General features: G+C 42.9%; 1 protein-coding gene across 1 annotated transcript in view; it reads right to left on the bottom strand.

Moving 5' to 3' along the window:
* CC2D2A (coiled-coil and C2 domain containing 2A) overlaps window positions 1–22,340 on the bottom strand; it is a 148,744-nt gene that overhangs the window by 14,695 nt on the left and 111,709 nt on the right. The window contains exons 26-32 of the mRNA XM_047090984.1: window positions 21,486–21,582; window positions 20,790–20,888; window positions 17,735–17,911; window positions 11,505–11,708; window positions 3,789–3,878; window positions 1,848–1,961; window positions 274–408 (exon numbers count right to left, since the gene is read on the bottom strand). Of these exons, the coding sequence (XP_046946940.1) occupies window positions 274–408; window positions 1,848–1,961; window positions 3,789–3,878; window positions 11,505–11,708; window positions 17,735–17,911; window positions 20,790–20,888; window positions 21,486–21,582 (916 nt within the window). The remainder of the gene's footprint in view (window positions 1–273; window positions 409–1,847; window positions 1,962–3,788; window positions 3,879–11,504; window positions 11,709–17,734; window positions 17,912–20,789; window positions 20,889–21,485; window positions 21,583–22,340) is intronic.

Raw genomic sequence — 22,340 nt, 5'->3', positions numbered from 1 at the left:
CCCAGGTGGTGGATTTGCCTCACTTAGCTCTCAAAACACACTGAGGACAGAGCCAGGACACAAACTCAGGTCCTCTGCATCTAAGTTCTATATATTTTCCTTACCCTCATTCTTCTCAGCTGATCAGGCGACTAATTCAACTAAAAGTTATTACTGTTGCCACTGTGCTTGATACTACATTTAACTGGTATATGTATATGATTATATAAATTTTTTTGATACATAAAGTAGTAAATCAGGTCAATTAAAAAGCCGTCCAATGGTAATACTTACATTATCGGGACCTATTAAACAGCCCACACTTTTTAAGGGACAGAATGTATCGAATTGTCCATAAAAATGTCCACTGCAGGGATTCCATATTAAATAGTGACTTTGCTCCCGAGTTAGAACATAGGCAGTTGGACCCTGAAGGAAAATAGTCATTAAAACAACTTCCAACTAATTATGCAATTGAAGTCAAGATTAGTTTGCACACACAATTCGTTATTTTAGTTGGACCCCTAATTTCTAAAATTAATGGCTAATGGTGGAAATTAGTTTGAAGTTCTACGTTGCACTGGATTTAAGAAATAAAATCAAACGTTCCTTTTTGCAAAATGCACGTATCTGCTACTGCCTTGTAATAGACCAAACAGGGATAACTGATTAAGTATTGAGAAGGCGAACGATTATGCCTGAGTACTACATTAACTAGTACTTGATACACTTTTATAATTATGTAAATGCATAGAAGATGTTATGAACATACCAAACTGTTAACAGTGAACACACCTAGGGGGTGGGTGGGTTTGGAGGTTGAGTCTGAAGAAGTACTTTAACTTTTTACTCGGAATACTTGAGTCTTACTGGATTTTTTTTTTTTTTTTTTTTTTAATTCTCATAGCGAACATTTATTCATTTACTGCTCCTGTATGGATTTGCTTTGCTGCTCACAACAGCCTTCTGGGGAAGGCAGGGTAAAAATTATCCTAGTTTCCTTAAAAGCTCAGAGTTGTGAACTGACTCGCTTAGAGCCACACAGTTCATGAGGAATAGGCAGAGCCTGGAACTCGGGTCTTGTGACTTCCTAGCCTAGTGTTCTCTTCCTTTTACCAGGCTCTCTGGAAGATGACGGTGGAGAATGCATCCGTTTTTCGGATGTGATCCTACCTGCCTAGTGGCAACTCGTGCTACTTAATTCCCGAGGAGTCCTAGAGCCCTGTGGCCTCTTTTCGATACACCCACTGCTTCAATTCACGCGAATTTTCTAAACTCGTACCCCCAACTACCCCAAACGCGCCCCAAATTGAGGGATGTTTGCTGTGGGCTGGGGAAACAAATTCTAATCGTTTGCTGTCTCCAGTCTAATAAAATGAACAATAATGATATCAAAAGATAGCTGCTAACATTCTTTTCTTTGCTGCTGAGGTTGTCTCCTCTGTTCTGCTGTACCTGCTGCTTAGTAGCAGGTGCCTGAGGAAGCAGTGGGCATGAGAAGGGAGATCTCTCACCTTGCCACTAGTGACCTAACACCAGATCACTAAGGGAATCAGAATTCTTAGCAACATGGGCAGGTGTGGGCTCATACCACAAGGACAGAGTCAGGTGGGGCCTTTGGGTGGTCAACGGTTCAGATTTGCCGGAAAAAAGCCCCTGATCTGAAGCACAGATCAGAGTCCAAGTGCCACTGAAAAAGCGATTTCATGTCTCATCACTGGTTCTCTCTGCCCGTAATGGAATCTCTGGGCCACTTGCCTTGCAACTCGAAGGATCGCTATGCCAATTAGTACTGTTCATTTTCTGGACCGTAACAGCCATGTTAGACAACTACACCCCTCTGTAGGAGCCAGCCTGTGTGGTCTTACCTCAGGAATAGCACTGCCCATCACCAGCCAGGCCTTTTTACCCAGGGAGAGAAAATAATTACATAGTAAGACCGCATGCTCTTCTTCATCTCCTGCCAGGAGATCAAGAAATTGCTGACAGGAAGAAAAGAAAAATTACACCGTGTAGATTGACTGCTTCATTCTGGATTGGACATACAGGATTTTTCAAAAGTCACTGTTAAAATTAGTGCCTTACAGTGTAAATAGACCTATTTTAAAAATCTGTTTCCAGATTTTGATACTATGTTTTAAATCACTAAAAAAGAAAAACACAGTGGCGACTGGGTGGCTCAGTCGCTTGAGCGTCCAACTTCAGCTCGGGTCGTGATCTCGCGGTTTGTGAGTTCGAGCCCCGCGTCCGGCTCTGTGCTGACAGCTCCGAGCCTGGAGCGTGCTTCGGGTTCTGTGTCTCCCTCTCTCTCTGCCTCTCCCCTGCTCATGCTCTGTCTCTCTCAAAAATAAATACACATTAAAAAAAAAAATTAAAGAAAAACAGAACACTTCTATCGGACGTGGTATTTTCTCTGACATCGATTCCATGGATTCCTAGAATCAACACTATGAGTAGGGGAGACAAATTTCAAAGTTTTACTCTTCATTGTGAATTCATAGATAATAGCTCCCTGTGTGTTGAATATGTTTTTAAATACTATTTTTAGAGCAGTTTTAGGTTCACGGCAAAGTCGGGAAGAAGAAATGTTCCATCTACCTCTGTTTCCACACACTATCAACATCTACCTACAGAGTGGTCTGAGTGTTAATAATGGAGAAACCTACAGTGACATGTCATAATTAATTACCCAAAGTCCACAGCTTACAGTAGGGTTCACTCTTGGTGTGGTACATTCTATGGGTTTTGACAAATGTGTAATGACATGTACCCATCATTAGAGTATCACAGAATTTTCACTGCCCTAAAAATCATTTGTGCTCTGCTTACTCATATCTCCCCTTTCTTTCCCTGCCCCCAAATTATTTTAAGCATATTGCATGCATTACCTCATTTCATCCTAGAATAAACCCTTGAGGGAAGTACTCATCTTCCAGTTTTATAGGTGAGGAAATGGAAACACAGGTGAGGTAATACTTAGGAAGCGGTAAAGCCAGTCTGGCTCTACGGCACACGAATTATCCCCTCCTTTGCGTATTTTCTTTAGATGTCTTGAGGTTACGGAAATGTTACCTCTAATATTGTCAACATGATGTTGCCAAAATAGACTGGGGAGCAAAAATTTAAAGTGTACTTAAATTTCAAGAAAAGCAATAAGATGTGCTTAAATTTCTTTGGTTTAGAGCTATCCTTAACGGGAGTTGTGTAACATAGTTTAATTTTATGCAAACACAGCACCACATGAGATCCAGAAGCAGAATACCTGTGATAAGGTTTGTGTTCGTGTCCTGCTACCCAGGAGCCATTCGGATGTATCGTAACATACATGGACTGTAAGTTCCAGGAGGGCAGAGGCCATGTTTATTTTGCTCATAGCCACAGTTTAGTACAGTGTGTGACCAGGAAACACATACTGAATCAGTAATGACACGGCTTGCCGTAAAAAGCCCATCAGTTGTGGAGTATGTAATCTCCAAATGTAATATAGAGTGTCATTTTGATTTTTTTTCTTTTCATGAATAAAGCTGGGATATTGCTGAGGTAATACTGGGAGGCTAAATCAGTATTAAGATACCTGAAGTACTTTTTGTTATTATTTGTACAAATAACAAAAGTTTTTCTTAATTTCTGAACTTGGGCAAATTGAACCAGAAAGACAAAATACTTCAGAATTTAGCTCATCCTACCAGATGACCAAATGGATTTTTGCAAGGACTAATGAATGTTGCAATTTAAAATTATACGAGCCTTTGGCCAATATTCAGTGAAGTCAGCTCAAACTGGTAAATCTGTGAGGGAGAACTACTTACGTCAGATGTGCTCCACAGGTCACAGATGCCAGCAAATGAAACAGTGTCAGGCAAGAAAGGAATCAATGACACATATCGGGCCACCAGTTCCTGTTTAAGCAAAAAAATAATTAAACAGTTCCTGTTTGAAAAAATTAATTTCTGATAAAATAGATACCTAGATATTCGACCTCATTTTCTTGTAAGAGTTCTATATATCACAAAATTGATGTGTGCGGAATGAAGTGAGGGCTAAGTGCTTACCAAGCTAGGTGTTAACACTCATTTCACCCTCTCCAAGCATCCTAGGAAGGAGGTCACTGTTAATATCCTTTCACAGATGAAGACACTGGCTCCTAGGTCTCTTTGAAATGTTCTCTTTTTTTTTCCTGCACTTCCTTACTTGATGGTATAGGAAGACTTTTTTTTTTTTAATTTTTTTATGTTTATTTATTTTTGACAGAGAGAGAGAGAGAGAGAGAGAGAGAGCGCGCGAGCGCGCATGAGCGGGGGAGGGGCAAGAAAGAGGGAGACACAGAATCCGAAACAGGCTCCGGGCTCTGAGCTGTCAGCACAGAGCCCAACGCAGGGCTTGAACTCACAGACCGCGAGATCATGACCGAGCCGAAGTTGGAGGCTCAACCAACTGAGCCACCCAGGCACCCCTAGAAAGACTTTCTACAATCATCTTGTATTTTCTCTAGCCCAGTCCAAAAAGCAGCCACTTCTCCAAGGAGCTTTTTAGAGGGTAATCGTATTTAGAAACAAAGATCAGGGCATCATTGTAGTTACAGCTCCTATTCATGCAACTTCTAAGGAGGTTGAACATCTTTTTCATATGCTTACTTGGCCTTTCAAGTTTACACTTCTCTGAATTTTTTTTTTTTTAATTTTAATCTTTATTTTTGAGAGAGGGAGAGACAGAGTGCGAGTGGGGGAGGGGCGGAGAGAGAGTGAGACACAGAATCTGAGGCAGCCTCGGGTTCGAACTCAGGAACTTCCAGATCATGACCTGAGCTGAAGTCGGACATTCAACCGACTGAGCCACCCAGATGCCCCTCTTTTTTGTTCGTTTTAAAGGAGAAAACTTGTATTGGCACAGCCATTCCTATCCTTGTTGAATTAACAGAGTGAAACAGTGATTTTTAAACAGTTACAGCTGGTTTCTCCCAAATGAATCTCACCGTAGTAGGTTGGTAGGCCGGTCGGGTCACAACCCCCTAGTTTCATTGTAAGGAGACCCACAGGCTATGAAGAAAGCACAGCTTTTCCAATTGCCACTCTTTCATTCACGTGCTCAGCTGAGGTGCACAAAACATAAATAAAACTTCTAACAAGGAATCCTGCCAAGAACGAGACCAGAGAGGGTGAGCAACCCTGCCGAGCTCAAGAGATGCAGGGGCCCTGGGAGAATGGCCCTGGGAGAATGGCTTTCTCCAAAGGGCTGTCCCACTACTTTTCTTCTCAGCCTGTTCCAAATCCAGCAAGCTACCTGCTTGGTGAGGGTTTGCCTGGTTAGGAACGCCGCTCTCTTTTCCTTTGGAAAACCTACGAACCTCCAGGTCTCTGTCTTCGCTCCCGTTACGCACGGGTGGGGGAGGGGTGTGGCGGTGCTGCGGGCCTCGGCCCCGCACCAGGCACCAGTCTTTGGGGGAAGGGCTCGCTCTGCTGGCGGCGGTGGCCGGCACGGCCCCCGTGTGCACTGTGACAGCAGTCCATTGAACGGGCTGGGAGGTAGCCGGGCCTTGGACGTGTCTGCTTGGAAGAGGGCTCTGGTGGTAGACGCGAGGTTTGGCCCAATCCTTCAGGCCCCGTCTGAAGCCTCTTGTGTCTTCTGTGAACTCAAAGAATAAAAGACATTCCTACCCTCCACCTCATCACCAGCCCAACTGGCTATAACTAGGGGAAAGGGCCCTGGCTGGCAGGACAAGTCCCACCGTGAGTTTCTATTTCAGTATTCTGCACGTTTTGTTACTGATTTGCAGGTGTTTTTAAAAATATATTCTACTTGGTATTCCTTTGGCTATTATATATGTTGTAAACACCTTATTTGTGGCTTTTCATTTCCTTTGTGGTATCTTTTGATAAACCCAAGTTCTCACCTTTTTTTTTAAGTTTATTTACTCAGTTTTGAGAGAGAGAGAGCAAGCAGGAGAGGGGCAGAGAGAGAGGGAGAGAGAGAATCCCAAGCAGGCTGCTTGTTGTCAGCTCAGAGCCGGTGGAGGGACTCAGTTTTAAGAACCGCGAGATCATGACCTGAGCCAAAACCAAGAGTCAGACTCCCAACCCACTGAGCCACCCTTGTACCCCTAAGTTCGCACTTTCAATATGGCCAAATGTATTTTTCTTTTTCTTTATAGCTTGTGCCTTTTTTTTTTTTATTATTTTTTTTAATTTTTTTTTTTCAACGTTTATTTATTTTTGGGACAGAGAGAGACAGAGCATGAACGGGGGGGGGGGCAGAGAAAGAGGGAGACACAGAATCGGAAACAGGCTCCAGGCTCTGAGTCATCAGCCCAGAGCCTGACGCGGGGCTCGAACTCGCAGACCGCGAGATCGTGACCTGAGCTGAAGTCGGACGCTTAACCGACTGAGCCACCCAGGCGCCCCGCCTTTTTCTATCTTATTTAAGAAATTCTACCTCAAGTCGTACAGATAAAAAATGCCTTCGTATTTAGGGACACCTGGGTGCCTCAGTTGGTTAAGCCTCCAACTCTTGGTCTAGGCTCAGGTCATGATCTCACAGTTCATGAGACTGAGCCCCACATCGGACTCTAGGCTGACAGTGGGGAGCCTACTTGGGATTCTCTCTCCCTCTCTGTCCGCTCCTCCCCTGCCTTCTCTCAAAGTAAACAAATCAACTTAAAAAAAACCTGCTTCCATATTTAAGTACTCAATCTATCTGCCCTTGAATGCTGTGAAGTAGGAGTCTATTTTTATTTTCCCCATATGTAAAAATCAATGATCCCAGTGAAATTTATGTAATAGTCAGTCTTTTCCTTAGTAATTTCCAAAGCCAGCTTTGTCATGTGTCAGGTTTGAGTGGGTCATGTTTGAGTGGACTTTTTATTCTTTTCCATTTTTCTGTTATCTGTGTGTCAATACCATTTTACTTTAATTACTATGGTCTTGTAAGTAGTCTGGGTATATGGTGTGGCAAATCTTCCCACCGACACCTTCTTACTCCTCCAGATGTCTAAGCTACTTTGACCCTTTGCACTGCCATATAAATATTAGAATCAGTTTGTCAAGTTCCACTATAAATGGTTTTAAACATCTAGTTTGACAAGTCTTTGTCTTTTTTTTTTTTTTCTTAAATCTTTTTAAAGGTTTTATTTACTTTTGAGAGACAGAGAGACATACTGTAAGCAGGGGAGGGACAGAGAGAGGGGGACACACAGAATCGGAAGAAGGCTCCAGGCTCTGAGTGGACAGCGGTGGGCCCGATGTGGGGCTCAGACCCACGAACCGTGAGATCATGACCTGAGCCAAAGTCAGACCTGAACTGACTGAGCCACCCAGGCACCCGGACAGTCTTTGTTTGTCTGTTAATCAGAAAGTTTAATCTCTTTGCTCTGATTGTGATTACTGGTAAACATTTCGGCCATTTTAACCACCTTATTCTGTGCTTTTTATTTCTCATACTTTTTTTTGTTTCTTTTTTTTCTCCCTCCCCACTTTCTTCACCCCCATTTCATTATTTTATCTCCTGTTAATTTTGCAAGTTATACATACTTTCTTTTATTCTTTTAAGTGATTAATCTAGGAATTTCAATGTGAATATTTAACTTAAACTCTAAAAGTTAATAAATACCTTGACTCTCCTCTTGGGAAATACAAGTGCATTAAAATATCCTCATCAATCCTGTCCTGACATATACGCAGTTTTTTCCAGGATTTTTGTTTTGTCACTACTTTTCACCCTCACTTCTGTTATTACTGATATGAAGACAATGCCTGTCTCCATTTACGCACAAGTTTCCCATTTTCTTTATCTACTGTTTAGTGTCGCACCTAGGATTTTCTGAGAGCCTTCCTTCTCTTTGAAGGCTATTTTTTAGAAATTCCTTAAGTGAGACTCTTTTGGTTGTAAATTCTCCCAATGTTTGTGTGAAAGACAGTTTCACTGGATATAAATTACTAGTTCGATGGCTATTTTCTTTCAGCCTTTTGAAGATATTATTCCTTCTCTGACTTCATTTGTGCAGCTGAGAAGTTGATTGGTCGGATCATTGTTCTTTTGTAGAAAATGTTTTCTCTCCAGCTGCTTTAAGATCATCTTTGTAGTTCCCTGCAATATGCCTGGATTTTAATTTCATTTTATCCTGTGTAGGGTATATTGGGCTTCCTGCATCAGAGGATCATTGTCTTTCATCAGATCTTAACACATTCTCAGCTCTCTTTTTTTTTTTTAATTTTATTATTTTTTTTTAACGTTTATTTATTTTTGAGACAGAGAGAGACAGAGCATGAACGGGGGAGGGGCAGAGAGAGAGGGAGACACAGAATCGGAAGCAGGCTCCAGGCTCTGAGCCATCAGCCCGGAGCCTGACGCGGGGCTCGAACTCACGGACCGCGAGATCGTGACCTGAGCTGAAGTCGGATGCTTAACCGACTGAGCCACCCAGGCGCCCCTCTCAGCTCTCTTTGAACATTGCTTTTCTCCTTTCATGTGTGATTTGGTGTTCCTCCCTCTGTCCTCCATGTCTCTTAACCTTTCCTTTTCATCTTCTGTTTTTTGGCTATCTCTGTGCTATATTCCAAGTAATTTCTTTGCATGTAAATTCCAGCTCACTAACTCTCTGTACTTACCTGTATGTAAGTTAAGTCTGTATTTAACTGTACTTAATGTTCTGCTTAAGCTGTTTGTTCACTTTCTATTTTTAATTATTTTATATTTCTGTAAGTACTATGCAATATTTTTGCAATCTGCCTATTTTTCTTTTGTTTCATTTTCAATTCCCTAGATTTATTAAACATTTTTTTTAATGATTACTATTTATTTTTGAGAGAGACAGAGCATGAGAGGGGGAGGGGCAGAGACAGAGAGAGACACACACAGAATCCGAAGCAGGCTCCAGGCTCCAAGCTGTCAGCACAGAGCCCAACACAGAGCTCGAACCTATGAACCACAAGATCATGACCTGAGCTCAAGTCGGACGTCCAATTGACTGAGCCACCCAGGTGCCCCTCAATTGCTTAGATTTCTTAAACTTATTAAACATATCTATTTTATAGGCCGAGTCTAATAATTCTAATATCTGCAGTCTTTGTGGCCCAATTCTGTGGTTTGTTGTGTTTGCTAACTCTTACCCTCTTCATGGTGACTTATTTCTTCTTCAATGATCTTTTATATGTTTGTGTTGTTTGGAACTTTGGAACTTTTTTTTTTCTCTTTACGGCTGAGTTTAAAGAGCATTCTTCTAGAAAGATTTGTGTTTCCTTCTGACAGGGATTTAGGGGCATTACCAACAGGGAAATGCTTTCAATGATATTTTCAGCTGAAGTTTTGTTTGGTCATACAGGTAGTGTGAATTTTAGTTGCTGGTGTGAAAAAATACAACTTGGTTATTGGGAATTCCTTGGGGAGACTTATCGTGTTTCTCTTCCATCCAGAGTCAAGGCTGAAACAGGCAGCATTCCTCCTGCAAAGCAGGGTATTTCCTGGCTTACTCATCATTGACATTACCTGTCAAGAGTCCCAGCTCTGCACCCGAGTGTCTAGTTTGACCCTCCTCCCTGCCCCGGCACCATACCTGGCACTACCTCCTTCCCCAGTCGCCCTGTGGCTTGCTAAAGCCCAGGTCCAGGCATTAGGAATTATCTGACAACCTCAGAGCAAACGCTATTCCAGGCTCTCACCCGTGTGGAATCTGCTTTGTTGTTTCCTGGCTCTGACTTTCCCCCTCCCCTTATTTCTATGTCAGCCGTGATTTTAAAAATGGTTTAAATATTTTCTTCATCACTCCTCTATGTTCTCTCCTGGGAGAAATTTTTTTCCCTTTTACTAGAAGGAATAGAAGGAAGTCCCTATTATGGTTTTTAATACAAATTGATTAATAAAAAAAGTAAAGGAAATGTGGAACACAGGTGTTTTGTTTTGTTTTGTTTTGATATATCTATATCTGCAAAAAGATACACCATCACCTGTTGCTAAATTATCATGTCAATGACTTATTAGCAGCAACTACTCCCTATACTATGTACTCTCTAAAGATAGTTCTGGGTTACAGTATTCACTTAAGAATGGTGAATAATCATTCTGTTAAAATGCCTGTTGAAAATAATCCAATTAAGAAATAGGCAGAAGGCATGAATAGACATTTTTCCAAAGAAGACATACAGACGGCTAACAGGCACACGAAAAGATGCTCAACATCACGCATCATCAGGGAAATACAAATACCACCCCACACCTGTCAGAATGGCTAAAATTAACAACTCAGGAAACAACAGATGTTGGTGAGGATGTGGAGAAAGGGGAACCTTCTCACACTGTCGGTGGGAATGCAAATTGGTGCAGTCACTCTGGAAAACCATATAGTTGGTTTCTTAAAAAGTTAAAAATAGAACTACCCTACAACCCAGCAGTTGCACTATTAGTATTTACCCAAAGGATACACAAAAGTACAGAATCGAAGGGGTACATGCATCCTGATTTTAATAGCACTATCAACAATAGGCAGACTGTGGAAAGAGCCCAAATGTCTATCGACCGATGAATGGATAAAGAAGGTGTGGGAAATATACACAATGGAATATTACTCAGCCATCAAACAGAATGAAATCTTGCCACTTGCAATGCTGTGGCTGGAGCTAGAGTGTATTATGCTAAACGAAAGAAGTCAGAGATAAATACCATGTGATTTCATTCATATGTGGCATTTAAGAAACAAAACAGATGAGCATAGGGGAAGAGAAGGAAAAACAAGATAAAAACAGAGGGAAATAAACCATAAGAGACTCTTAACTACAGAGAACAAACTGAGGGTTGCTGGAGGGGAGGTGCATGGAAGATGGGCTAGATGGGTGATGGGCACTAAGGGGGGCACTGGTTGGGATGAGCCCTGGGTGTTGTATGTAAGTGATGAATCACTAAATTCTACTCCTGAAACCAATATTGCACTATATGTTAACTAGAATTTAAATAAAAATTTGGAAAAAAAAAAAAAAAAAGAATGTTTAACAGGCAGAGATGCGCGTGTGTACTTAGGGCCCAGCATGGATGTGCTCCGTGGTCCCGGCTTACATGCTGTACATCCTCAAATCTTGGAGATAACGTTTGCTTAATTTGAATTCAATGATGCCTATAATATTAAGTATAACACTGAATAGTTATCTTGCTATAGTAGAAAGTGCATGAGTTCGGAAGTCAGAGGCCTAGGTTCAAATCCCAACAAAGTGACGGAGGACACGTAATGAAGACGTTGCAAAAGTGTAAAGCATCTTCCAAAGGTTAATTTCCGGCACTCAGTATGGTGCCCGGGACACAGGAGGCACCCACAATTGTTCACTGAAAGAATGAACTAAGGATTATTACCCTCTCTGGTACCTTCAGACTTTTCTACAGAAAGTGAGCTTCATAGCAATAAAAAAAGTGTTAATCATTTCTTTCACCACTGATGATCTCGATAGAGTGACTATCTTAAGTATTATAAAATATGGTCGTTATAGGGCAATATATTGAAAATTTAACATATTTTTAGCAGCAGCCCTAATTGGCCATGGAATACTCACTGCCGTTGCTTGTGGGTTGTTGGGGCAGGCCTCCAAGAGCTCCTGTGGAGGGTTTAATGGCTTGAGGTAACGAGTGATAAAGACGGTTTTTCCACTTATGTCAGTCACTGTCGTGAGGCATTGACGATGTGGAAACTTTAAGGCACATTCAGCTTGAAACTTCTCCGTTGCTTGTAGCAATTTCTCATCTTCCTGAGAATCAAACTTCACAAACAAAGACTCCATGGAGTTTACATATGATTATGGGAGACAACAGTAGGAGTTGTTGAGATCTTACGGTTAACAGGAACTATAGGTATGCTTCAGGAACTACGATTATGTGACCCCTTACAATATCATCATGCCCTGGTGTCCCTAGGGCTTTATTTAATTATATTTATAATCTAAAAATTAGATGGATTCATTAAATACTTAAAATATATTGAACAGGTCTGAAAGAAAGTAGTCAACAGGCAAGCAGCCCTACGAAAACTAGAACAGCCTATAAAATGTAAACTGATGTACTAATTCTGATTGATGAGAATAAGCAGTAGCTTTATATGTATTTTGACATTGGTTTTAGAGGGGAGAGGGGCTCAGTAATCTAACGTCTCAAATGCAAACCTCGAGCAAGTCATGTTAAATGCACAACAAATCGACAGATATATACTGATGTGTTAAAAAATGTTAAATCCATAATGAATGTAATACAGAATAGTAATGGGTCTCAGGGAAAAAAAGAAGCAGAACTAGCATCAAGTGTATCATATTTATCTTAAGTGGTTCTCTGATCCAAGATGAGCTACCAATTCCCAGACTTTTAAAGATTTTATTTTTAAGTAATCTCTGCACCCAACGTGGGGCTCAGACTCACAACCCTGAGGTCTGGAGTTGCATACTCCTTAGGCTGAGGCAGCCGGGTGCCCCAATTCCCAGACTTTTAGTAGTAACTTAAAGCAGACGAAACAGAACAAATTCTAGTTGCCTTAGACACATGTTGTAATTTTTCCCCTAAAGCGATTACTAAAAAATAGCTTGCCAAAAGCAGATATTTAAATGTTTTTACAAGATTTCTGTTGCTTAGTATAAAAACATATGCATGGTTGCTTATATTCTGCAGTGTTTCAGGACAAACTCAAATAAAATTTCATTAGGAAAGTTAATTTTTAAGTAGGATTTAGATTCTAGGCAGTGCTTGAAAATCTGTTTGTTTTGAGAATGGAAATGCACCCAGCTATCCTTCTCATACTCTGCTTTATTATTATTATTATTAGCATTCAAAACCACTGATATGTTTACTCTGTCTCCCCCATAGAATAAGATTCTTAAAGTCAAAGATTTTGTTTCTATCTTATTTTTTTTTAATTTTTTAACGTTTATTAATGAGAGACAGAGAGAGGCAGAGCATGAGCATGGGAGAGCAGAGAGAGAGGGAGACACACAATCCGAAGCAGGCTCCAGGTTCTGAGATGTCTGCACAGAGCCCAACCTGCAGCTCGAACCCACAAACTGCGAGATTGTGACCTGAGCTGAAGTCGGACGCTTAACTGACTAAGCCACCCAGGTGCCCCTCGATCTTATTTTTTTTTATCTCCAGTACCAAGGATACTACCTGGCACATAATACCTATAGGAGGCGTGTAACAAATATTGTCGAGTGAATGAATGGGAAGACAACCCGTGACTTTTTTCTGACTTGAGATAGAATCTAGGCTATCCTAATTATTCTTGATTTCTGTTACACTGGAGCTAGACTGTGGCTCCAATTTCTAATTTGATTTCTGTATCCCGAAAAATTGGGGTAGTGGTTGTGGGGGTTAGGTAGGATGTAGGATGGAGACGTTTCCAGATGCCTCCTATATACTCTCACGGGGTGTCCCCGACATCCGAATTCGAACATCTGACTCAGATTGATCTGGTACCACCTACCACTGAGCATAGTGGGAGCTGCCCAATGTATGGTTATGGATATATAAACAAATGAAAAAGGCCAGCTTCTGAGACTTTGGCATGGGCGTGTCACAGACTCCTAGGACGGAATTGTCATGCCAGAAATCATTGTAACTTTACAAAGATGAAAAATTACGAAACAAGGGTGGTATGAAACAAAGCACCCAGTGGAATTCAACTCGGTTTGCTTTAAACTCATTCATTTACTTACTCACCCAACTATTTGGAAAATATTTGCTGAGAATCTAAAAGGTTCCAGGCACTGTGGATAAATGAATATGAACCAGTACCCTCAAGCAACTTCTAGTCTAGAGGAATGCATTAATAAGCAATCCGGTACTTAAGATACTTGCCCAGAGATTCTAAATACACAGGTGCTAGAGGAATACTTAAGAGGCCAAATAAGCATTGCCCAGAAAGAGCAACAGAAACCTGGAATCAGTACTGATTATTGGCCTTCCCAGTTTAAAAAACTGTGTCAAAACCTTTCTCTTTTCTTTGAAAAAATTTTTTTTAATGTTTGTTTTTGAGAGAGACAGACAGACAGTGTGAGCGGGGGAGGGGCAGAGAGAGAGGGAGACACAGAATTCGAAGCAGGCTCCAGGCTCTGAGCTGTCAGCACAGGCAGCTGTCAGACGTGGGGCTCGAACCCACGGACCTCGAGATCATGACCTGAGCCAAAGTTGGACGCTTAAGCGACAGAGACATCCAGGCGCCCCGAAACCTTTTTCTACCACTTGGAGCTGGACGTGCTGTTGTGTGTTTTGACTATGTAACTAGTGCTTTGTGAGAGCAGGGCCCGTGTTTGAATCATTTTGTGTTCCTCTCTGCACAGAGCATACACGAGGTAAGCATTTAAATAAGTATCTCTTAATGGTCATTGATACTTGCTTCGGCCACCAGGATGCCACTTAATGGAGCGAAACAATGATTTAAGGAGGAGTATGCCATTTTTATTAGTGATCTAAGAAGTACCAAGGGATAGCTCAGTGCCAAAAGAATTTGGGTTGGTTTCTTACGAAACAAATCAAGGACTAACTGACAAATTCAGTATTTGATTCAAAACGAAACCTGGAAGTTTCTTGACTGGCTCTATTTTTTTGACCTGTAGGTTCGTGTCAGTGTTTACTGAAACTTAAGCGTGGTTATCCTCTTGAATAGCCACACTGAGACAGCTCCACCCGTGACAAATCACCGTCAGGGCTGCAGCCGTCTCGGCAAGAAGCATCTCATGGATTTCACAGGCTTGGAAGCTGGAGATAGTGCCCAGCATGGAGGTGACATTCACACCCATGACTTTTCCTACATTCCAGGCTAAATAAGAATCTTTCTGAGCAAACGAAACGGGCTGAAAGACAAGGCTGGACGTTCTTCACGGAACTTCAGACATCTGTGGTTCGTTGCCAAGGGACCACACATACACTAGCAACCAGCAGCTTCCACAAAGTGGCAGCAGACAAAAAGCAGCTAATTAGAAGCCTTAGAACTACTGACCAACAAATGTAAAACAAAATGCTCGGTATACCTTTTTAAGTACGTCACTCATCTACCAGAGGCAAGAAAGGAGAAAGAAATGAGAGGAAGACTTTATTAACAGAAAAAAATCTACTTTTAAAAACTTAACTTTTATCAAGACAATGTAAAGTAGTTACAGTAGGAGTTTGAGGAGTTGCTACCGCATCTTAAGAAAATTCCATGAGTAAATCCCTCTAAGAAGTCCTGTGGAACGGTTCCCTATGGGATGACGGAGGGGAGACTCCAGTCTCCTAATCCCTGGAAGTTGCTGGCAAGTGGAAAAACAATTCAAGGTTCTGGCCTCTATTATCTTCAGGCGAGAGCTTCTCTTTCCCGAATAATCTGCAGGGGAAACCACTGAGTAGTGTTTTCCGCCACTGTGTGTTTAGGACATCAGGGGGCATCAGTCCACATGCCTTCCTTATCAAATAGCAGCAAAGAACCTGTCCTCCAACGGGGATTCTTAAGCCCTCATTTCAGAGGCATAAGAGAAATGCTCCGCACAGCCACAGAGGGGCAGTGAAATGCCACTGAAGGCAGCAGCAGACAGCCTCGTTACCTGGCCGGAGGCGGGAAGGTTGCAGGACTCAGGGAGGGCGTCCTGTCTCGGAGCTCAGAACCGTGATAGGGGGGTTAGTGCCCCGAAAGGGCGTCGGGTGCTAAGAAGCCTCTGGTTTTCAGCCTCTCAGCCACAGTCACAGACAGACTGCTTTCCCGGGTTTTGGAAGCTCACCTCCAGATGGGGTGCTTTTTCCTCTGTTAAGAATACATGGAAATAGCAAAATCATCTTTTGTCTGGGAGCATTTTTCTGTGTAAACATGCTTGTTGGCTTTTATCTTGAGTTTACACATAAAGAAAACCATCCAGAATATACGTTTCACTTCCTAGAAATATTTTGAAATGCATATATTCTGGCATGTTTTCTTTCTTTTTTTTAAATTTAATTTAAAAAATTTATATCCAAATTAGTTAGCATCTAGTGCAACAATGATTTCAGGAGTAGATTCCTTAGTGCCCCGTACCCATTTAGCCCATCCCCCTTCCCACAACCCCTCCAGTAACCCTCTGTTTGTTCTCCGTATTTATCAGTCTCTTATGCATTGTCCCCCTCCCTGTTTTTATATTATTTTTATTTCCCTTCCCTTATGTTCATCTGTTTTGTCTGTTAAAGTCCTCGTATGAGTGAAGTCATATGATATTTGTCTTTCTCCGACTAATTCCACTTAGCAAAATACCCTCCGGTTCCATCCATGTAGTTGCAAATGGCAAGATTTCATCCTTTTTGATTGCTGAGTAATACTCCATTGTACATATATACCACATCTTTATCCATTCATCCATCGATGGACATTTGGGCTCCTTCCATACTTTGGCTATTGTTGAAAGTGCTGCTATAAACATGGGGGTGCATGTGTCCCTTCAAAACGGCACACCTGTACCCCATGGGTAAATACCCAGTAGTGCAATTGCTGGGTGGTAGGGTAGTTCTACTTTTAGTTTTTTGAGGAACCTCCACACTGTTTTCCAGAGTGGCTGTACCAGCTTGCATTCCTATCTGGCATGTTTTCTAGAGACCATATTTGTCACAGCTTTAGTGACAGAGGCTAGCATGTAAGATTAATTTGAATTTCCGTAGATTTATTTTTCCAATAATCCTTGCAAAGGGGAATAGTAATGGTATGTGTCTCTGTGAACCAGACTGTAGTGCTGAAAAAGAAACAGAGGAATGTGCTCATTTCCCCATTCTCCATCTGAGCGTTGATGACAACGGATAAACAAAAGAATCATCATGAGAATCCATGCAGGTTAGTTTAGGAGGGAACATGCTGGGCTTACACATGAACGTGAGCTCTGTGGAATTTTTTATCTGCTTTTCTAGGCTGCTGTATTCCCAGTACCTGAAAAATGCTTGTCACATCAGCAGTAAATATTTGTTGAATATATACGATTTTGAGTCAGACAGACATTTAATTGATAAATGCATTTCCTGCCTGGGTGAATTTGGAGGGTTGAGCCTCACTTTCCTCATGTCTCAATCCGAGACCCCACCATACACTACAGTTGTGAGTATTAAGAGAGAATGTGCGTCAACTATCCGACACGGGGCCGAGGACAGAGTAAAAACTCAGTACATGATGGTGGTGGTGGTGGTTATTGTATTATGGTATTAAGAGGTCATGATCAGTAACTTTCTCCCCAAACCAATGAGGACAGTGCACATCAGTGCTGCAGAAGCAAGTTATATTAAGAAAGTGTCTCCCAGCTATGAGGGTTGGTAAATAGTTGCTAACAAATGGAAGTTCTGGAAACTCTTTGTTCTAGAGCCATCCAGAATTAGAGTGTTTGTGCTCTACCGTATCTGAAGGCACTGAAATGAGGTGACCCCTGAAGGTCGCCTAGCCTTACGATGCTATAAATTGATTCAACACACAGGACAACCAGGGATGTGAGGTCAGACGTGGAAATGTATTTCGGCACGCTTGCCAATAAATGTCAAGATAAAAGAGTAGTCTGCTTTTTTTCTTCCTTTAAGAAAATTCTTCTACACCTGGAGCATGTGTTACAGTTGCCTGAAATTTTAAGTTGATCAATCTAATGATCAGCTCAATGGAAACACGAATCCACAATCTCCCCTCATTTTGTCCAGACCGAAAGGGTGGTGAACGGAAACTTTGGCAAGGAGACCTCTGCTTGGGCCATGGCTTCTGCGTTTATAAAAGCATAGCAAGCATTCCTCGTGTCTCGTGAACATCAGACGCGCGATTTTAAAGTGGAAGCAGGGTTACCTTTTCTCGAACCGACTCCCCGGGAACCAGCTGAGGCTCCATGGTGATGAACAGGGTGATGTAGGAGCCTTCACTCAGGCTTCGCACGGAGTCAAAACCCCGCTCGATAATCATGCTCCGTTCCTTACTGTAGCCCAGGAGAACGGGGGGAATGTCTATTTTAAATGTCCCATCAATCTGTGAACAACATATGACTTGGTAAACACCCTGGTGGTTTTCCAACCCAAGTTCAAAGGCAAGTGTCAACTCCTCGCTGTCCGATGAATCCAACAACGACTGCTCAGACTGGCATTCGAGGCTCACCCCATCCTTCTGGGCATGTCGCCCTGAGCTCTCTCTACCTCCCTGCCTCTTCCCAGTTCAGCAGAGCACGTACCAGCTACTCAGGTTGATGTGACAGTATGGCACCTGGGTTCCAATCCTGGATTACACTCCAAGTGTCCCAGCTTGTGCATTTATAGAGACAATAATAGTACCCATTTGTAGGGTGGTTACGTGTGCGGAATGAGCAGATGTAAAATACTAAGAAAAATGCCTGGCGTATGCTCAGTGCTCAGTCAGCGTTGGCCAGAAGCCATTCCCTTTTTCTGGAATGCCCCAGCTTTTCATCCCCCCTTTCAGAGTATTAATTCTATTTTCTAGGCTCAGGCCAGATGTTATCTCCTTTGTGAATTATTTTGTAATCACTTGCAGCCTCACATCGAGTTTGTTTCTTCTGCAATTACCATGGCACATTCTGCAGACCTTATAGTTGTATGCACATCTATCACTTTGTTCCAGATACCAGATTTCTCTCCATGAATAGGATTATAGTTCACCCACGATTCTATCACCCTTTCCCAACGTAGAGCAGCGCTTTGTGTACCCAGCAGGTGCTCGATACATGTGGGCTTAATGCATTACAAGCCACTCACGTAAATTGACCTGGCTTCTGTGGAGGTTCCAAAAGACAGGACTTTTCATTTTGGCCTAGCCAGCCCAACAATGAGTTTATTAAAGACTGTCTAGGGCTACACAACTATTCAGGGCTGGAACTTGAAATTCACCGACTCACGGAGAATCCGGTTTTCATTTCAGTCGTTAGCGGCATTTATGTCTCAGAAGAAATAGAGAAAGAAGTTCAGCTTCCAGCGACTATGCCTTCCAGCAAGGAATTAAGTGAGCTGTTGTTTATTTCCCTCCTTCTGTCGGTGCTTTCCCCTGAGTCCTGCACCCAGGCAGGCGAGAGAGTACAGGGACAAGGATACAAAAACAAGCCATACAAAGTGCACCCGAAAGAACGGAGCACACCTGATGACCCACGAAGCAACGGGCACTATCTCCAAATAATTGGTGCAAGGACTTCAGACAGGGTTTCTCAGCCTGGGCACAGTTGATATTTGGGGCCTGACTGTCTGTGGGGGGGACTGTCCTTGCATCGTGGGGGGTTGGCAGCATCCCTGACCTCCACGGACAAGATGGCAATGGCTCCCCCGCTAGCTGTGACAACCAGTCATGTCTCCAGATACTGCCAAATGTCCCCTGCAGGTACACGTAAGGGTACGAGCTTTGGAGTCAGAGAAAACTTAAATGACAAATGTAATAACATCACTCTCAGAAGTAACATTGAAATGGACAAACCCAAACATTGAATCGTTCTCTCTCCCTCTACCAATCTCATTCCCCAGGGATAAGCAATCTGAGCATTGTGGGAAGTTGGTAAAAGTGAATCCTGTAAGCTTTGGGATTTGAGTAGTGACTTCACCTCGCGAGGCTTGTTTCGTCATCTGTAAAATGGCGACAGTAAAGCCTATTGGGTTGTTGTGAGATTAAATGAGGTGACATACAGACTAGCAGGTAATGGCATGTAATATGTGACAAGTATAGTTATTCCTACTATTATTAGTGAGTCAGGATTCTACTTGTTATGTGTAGCTCCAAACCAGGACCTACGGACAGGGATGCACAGATTATGGCACAGTTCAGGGAAGAAATCTGTAACAGAGAGCTATGGCAAAGAGAGCAAGTTGCCTCATGAAGTCGTGAGTTCCCCGTTTCTAGGGGCACTCAAACAGAGTATAGATATTACCAGAATGCAGTAAAGGAGATTCATTTATCCAGAAGGGATTTGGAGCAGTTACCTCCGAGTACCCTTCCAGGTGTGAAATTCAGCATTGCCGGATAACATGGCACTTTCGTTTACAAACTGATGCGCTCTTAATTTTTTTGTTTCCATTTAAAATCTATTCAAAGAGGGACACGAACATGTTTTGGCCAGCACATCACTGAAGCGTCACCTGTAGACTGTCCCTTTGTCTAGGGGGAGAACTGCAATTCCAATTATCTTGGAGATTCCAACCCATCCAAGCCCCAGGCTTGCTGGAGACTGTGTGGCCCAGGCGACACTTGCTCTGTGTGGTCGCCACGTGTGGAATTAAACCGTTCCCTCTGTCGCCGTGTGAGATTAGCTACCGTCTTGCGGCTCAAAGCCTCCTGTTGCCATGGATTTAATACCAGGATATTAAAGCCATTTCAGAATCTTTCACCGTCCCAGATTGGAGCTACTAAATCATTCAAGAGTTGTTAACCTAATGGGTCCCCTTAAGCAAAATCGTTAGACTCTGAAGAAGAGCGTCTCAGCTGAATGAGATTGTGCTCACCATTTTTCATGTTTGAAATAGCGAGGACTCTAGAAACATTAATAGAATGCACTTGATTCAATGGACTGTCACTGTCCTGCTTGTTCCCTTCAAGTTCGTTTCTGGCGTCCATCCACTCCACTTTTGTCATTTTGACAAGTTTCCACTTTGTCCCACCTTCTGCCTCACTTCTATTTAAATGACAGAAAAATTCTCAGATTGGAACAGCCCTACATTAACCACTACCTCCAAGGGAGATCGATGTTTAATAAGCCAAGCAAATATGACAGATGATCGACGGCTTTTTATCTTTCTGACAACGACTTGCATATAGGCTCCCTCAGTGTGGAGGGCACAGACCTGCCAAGAAAGCTGTAATAGGAAAAATGGACACAGCCATTCCCCGCTCCCATGGAATTTTGGCTTTCGGTGCTTACCTTGGCTTGGAAATATATCGTGCTAAATGGAATCTTCACGCATCCCAACCAGTGTCTCTCAATACGGGTGTGGATTCCACTTCCTCTTTCACGGTCATCCTGAAGGAAGGTGGGAGGCAGTGATTGTTTAAGAACTTCAGCCTCACATTTGAATAACGTGGCCACAGGAAGGTAGTGGGGGTTTAGCTGAAACTACGTGAGCTAGGTTAGGCAGCCCTAAGTCACATTCTGCTTCAGTCACTTAATCGTTTAGTGACCCTAACGATGTCACTTAGCCCTTCTGAACCTCAGTTTCCCCATTACTAATTTTTTTTTGTTTAAAGTAGGCTTCACGCCCAGCACAGAGCCCACTGTGGGGCTTGAACTCAAGACCCTGAGATCAAGAATCGATAACTTAACCGACTGAGCCACCCAGGCGCCCCGCTATATTGGAGATTTAACAGTCTACTTCACAAAGTTATTCTAGAATTAAGACCATGTATGCTAGGCACCCAGTGCAATTTCTGGAAGGTAGCGGACACTCAGCTGAAAATAAGAAAGCTAGTTCCCTCCCTCCCTTTTCCTTTTCCCATTTATACATGTCAAGTTTCAAACATTTCAAACGCCACAGAGATGGGAAATGAGTTAGGGACTTATTACAATGAGTGGAGGGCATGAAAATGAGTGCAGACGTCCTCCTCAACACTGTGAACTCACCTCGAGGACATCATAGAGCACTTCATCAAAAATGTTAATGAACACGTCATCTTTCACTGACTGCAAACTGCTTGTGCTGTAGTCTCCATTGGGGGCCCTGCAAATGGGGACACGTGACCAGGGACTATGAACATGGGCAAAACGGAAGCAACGAGCACTCAGATCTCACAGTGTGAAAAATACCCAAATATGAGCATAGATATGAGGATTAAAAGCCGTGATTTCACCTCGAATATTTCTCTTTATCCTGGGATGCTATAACATAATCCCTATACTCGAGTGGAAGGGGCACTAGACTAGAGGCCCCGCGCAGAGAGATACCACCCCCTGCCCCCCCCCCATCTGCTGGCTTGTCCCGTCGGGTCTCCCGTCATCCCCCCAACCTGCGTGGTGAGCTCTGCCAGGAGCCAGCTGGCCACAGCTGGGTTGGCTCGGGGGACAGGCTACGTTCAAAGTCTCCAGCTGGCACCCGTGCCGGGAGGCAGATTTCCTAAGCAACTGGGCTGTAGAAGATGCTTCTCCGGCAGACCATTCCCCAGTCATAGACCTCCTAGTGTCATATGGCTGGTTGAATGGCCCCTGCCTCCCACTCACTTTCCCCACAGATAACCAAACGCAATGCAGGCACGAGGTTCCTCTCCTGTGCTGTCGCTGCTCTGAGTCCGGGCCTGGCCCAGGCTGGCTGCTCTGTGGCACGGCTCAAGACCGGGCCACTGCGCGTATTTTGTCAAGCATTTTGCCTTTACGTTTTCGCATTCTTTATGCTTCTTCTATGCGTAATAGTGGTGCGTGTCCCTCTCTTCTGACCCAACTGGCTCTAAGCCTTGCTCTGTCTCTATGGTACTTCCACCTGTG

The sequence above is a fragment of the Lynx rufus genome, unplaced genomic scaffold (genome assembly GCF_022079265.1).
Source record: "Lynx rufus isolate CCGP_SWC_20201006 ecotype Redwood Valley unplaced genomic scaffold, mLynRuf1.p SCAF_3, whole genome shotgun sequence".
In the NCBI taxonomy this organism is placed as follows: domain Eukaryota; kingdom Metazoa; phylum Chordata; class Mammalia; order Carnivora; family Felidae; genus Lynx; species Lynx rufus.
Note: the sequence above shows the minus strand (reverse complement) of the source record. Positions and strands in the feature narration are given on the sequence as shown.